This window comes from Sinocyclocheilus grahami, unplaced genomic scaffold (assembly GCF_001515645.1).
Source record: "Sinocyclocheilus grahami isolate Dianchi unplaced genomic scaffold, SAMN03320097.WGS_v1.1 scaffold1006.1, whole genome shotgun sequence".
In the NCBI taxonomy this organism is placed as follows: domain Eukaryota; kingdom Metazoa; phylum Chordata; class Actinopteri; order Cypriniformes; family Cyprinidae; genus Sinocyclocheilus; species Sinocyclocheilus grahami.
In genome coordinates, this window is record NW_015506185.1 from 191217 (window position 1) to 194118 (window position 2902).

The following is a 2902-nucleotide window of genomic DNA, read 5'->3' on the forward strand; positions in this document are numbered from 1 at the left end:
GGCGATTTTCTCAATCTTTTGATTTTTTTTTTTTTGCACCCTCAGAATCCAGATTTTCAAATAGTTGATTATGCTTTATAAACAGCCAATATGCTTGTATGCATGCTAATAAGCAACTAGTAAATAGTGAGAATTGGTCCCTAAACTAACGTCTTACCAAAACAATACTGTCTTTCGGTTTGTCTTGTATGTGTGTGTTTTGTGGTATGTTGAGTACAGGACACACGTCTGACTCAGTCCCTGGTTCATCTGGGGAGTGACGCGTCAGCACACGTCTGGGGCGTTTCTCTCCATCTTTAAGAAGCACACCTGAGCGCGATGCGGGTTATTTCACAGGAATGTCAGGATCAGTGGCGTGGAGGAGTGCGGCTCTGAGGGCCCTCGCGCTCGGGGCCCTGCTGGCGCTGGTTTCTGGGGGCCCCAGACCCGAGCACAGGAGGGAACACGCAGAGTGGACGCAGAGAGTTCAGTATCCGTCTCTTCACGACACACAGCGCGTCCAGATCCCTTCAGTGGACGATCCACAGGTACAGAGACAGATCTGATGCATCTTTGTGAATGAAAACGAAATTTTGTCTTTAATTTCTTTCAGCTTTCATAATTGCCGAAACCGATTTGTTTAATTTCTATACTGTATACAGAGGTATGAAGTATAAGTACACTGAAGAAAACACTCAGAAATTGCTAGTAAATTTCATAAACCATTACAAAGAAATTAAAGTAAAACATTGCAAAATGTTACTTCGAAAAATAATGTTTTACAGTTTTTTTGGACATTGTGTACATTAGATGATTAATACTTTTTACTCGTTCAGACGTCAATATAGACACTCGTTTTGATTTTAGATAAGCTAAAATGAAAATGGAAAATAAAAAATACAAACTGATTTAGACTATTAATAAAAACCATAACAGTATCTCAATAATACTAAAATAACCATGCATTGGACGTACCTTATCCACTCAGTTCAGTATTTCATTATTTTTGCCCTCACTTTTGTTTCGTGTATATTTTACCATTAATCCAAAGCTTTGAAAGACGTTTATTTATTTAAACAAACACCCAGTTCTGCTTGTTTCTCTCTTGTTAGAGGTCTTTTATTTAGACCACTTGAGTATCAAAGTCATGACTTAAAATGCATGCTATTTTTTCAGTCAGATATGCTCATATGCTGCTGAACGTTTATAGCCAATGACATTCATTTCAGCATAAATTGTATGGTCATGAAGAGATTTTTCATAGATCACTAAAGCTATAGAGTTATAGACATAGCTGAATGTAACTGAAGTGTAGACGATTTCAGATAAATTAGATCAATACCTAATATGTGATAGCCTGGCATTGCGAACTGTGATTTAATTTGACGAGTAAATGATAAAAAAAAGAAAAGAAAAGATTAACCATCCCCTTGAGTATAATTAAATGTGGAAAAAAACAATGTGTGACCCTGGAGCACAAAACCAGTCATAAGGGTCAAAAAAGCTGAATAAATAAGCTTTCCATTGATGTATGGTTTGTTAGGATCGGACAATATTTGGCTGAGATACAACTATTTGAAAATCTGGAATCTTTTAAACAGAGATGCTCTGCTGGTTTCTATCTGGACAGAAGTGGTCTGATTGCTCGTTGTGTTCGCTGCTCCTGTAACGGTTTCTCTAACGAGTGTGAGGACAACACAGGCCGCTGTCTGGTAATAATGTGCTCTGTCTTCAGTATTGCTCCATGGATTTGTGTTTAGTTTAGTAACACGAATGCTCTGTGTAACAGAAGTGCGGTGATAATACAGCAGGTGATCACTGTGAGCGCTGTAGAGACGGATTTTACTCAAACGCTGCTCAGAGGAGATGCAGCGCGTGCCCATGTCCTCTCAGCAACAAGTAAGACCCACATCTGTGATGGAAACAGCACTGACCTGTTGTCTTTAATAAGACAAAACACTGCAGACAAAAACATTGTTGTTTTGATATTTTGGGCTTTTTGGCTTTTCATGTTGTTACAGACTAGTGGACAGAAAACATACAAAATACACTTTTGTGTGTTTATTTTATTGCACTTTATCTATATGCAGTTACAGCCACTAACATATTCATCAGCACTGATAATAATCAGAAATGTTTCTTGAGCAGCAGATCAGCATATTATACTGATTTCTGAAGATCATGTGACACTGAAGACTGGAGGAATGATGCTGAAAATACAGCTGCGCATCACAGAAATACATTACAGTTTAATATATATTCACACGGAAAACTGGCATTTTAAAATGTAATAATATTTCACTTTTTTACTGTATTTTTGATCAAATAAATGCAGCCTCTGTGAGCAGAAGAGACTTTCTGAAGGGTTTTACTGAGGGGTTTGTTCATATATCATTCACCTGATTTTATGCAACATTTTATTCCTAAAAAAATCCAAAATCCCCTCTGTAAAAAACTTTAACTCTAATAATTAATCATTTTTGTTCTGGAAATGTATGCAAAAGTGCATATTTAATAGGATAATGCCTCATTTGAATATTCAGACATAACATTTCAGAAAACATGTTTGTAATCGATCAGCTGAGGAAGTATGGTGATATCCGTTATTAAGTGGATATTGTGCCCACTATTTATATAAACGTAAATATACCTAATAAAACAGTGCATTTATGTCGTGAAGTAATGATGGCCTCTCTTTCTGCAGTTTTGCTCTGGGCTGCACTGAAACCGATGGCAGACTTCTGTGTCTGTGCAAAGACGGTTACACGGGCGAAAGATGTGAGCGGTGAGTGATCCACTTTCCTAAACTTCCCAAAACTGATCTTTCCATCAAATATCCCTGTGTGCTTCACATGCACTCTGCAGCATGCACAAATCTGTGACTTCACATCCATACTGAAAAGATCAGCTTTAACCAACATGC

At 37.6% G+C, this 2902-nt stretch overlaps 1 protein-coding gene across 1 annotated transcript in view; it reads left to right on the plus strand.

Moving 5' to 3' along the window:
* Positions 1-306: 306 nt before the first annotated feature.
* LOC107565521 (laminin subunit alpha-3-like) overlaps positions 307-2902 on the plus strand; it is a 16545-nt gene continuing 13949 nt past the window's right edge. Inside the window, exons 1-4 of the mRNA XM_016250768.1 lie at positions 307-527; positions 1581-1691; positions 1769-1878; positions 2684-2764. Coding sequence (XP_016106254.1) covers positions 339-527; positions 1581-1691; positions 1769-1878; positions 2684-2764 — 491 coding nt within the window. The 5' untranslated portion in view covers positions 307-338. The remainder of the gene's footprint in view (positions 528-1580; positions 1692-1768; positions 1879-2683; positions 2765-2902) is intronic.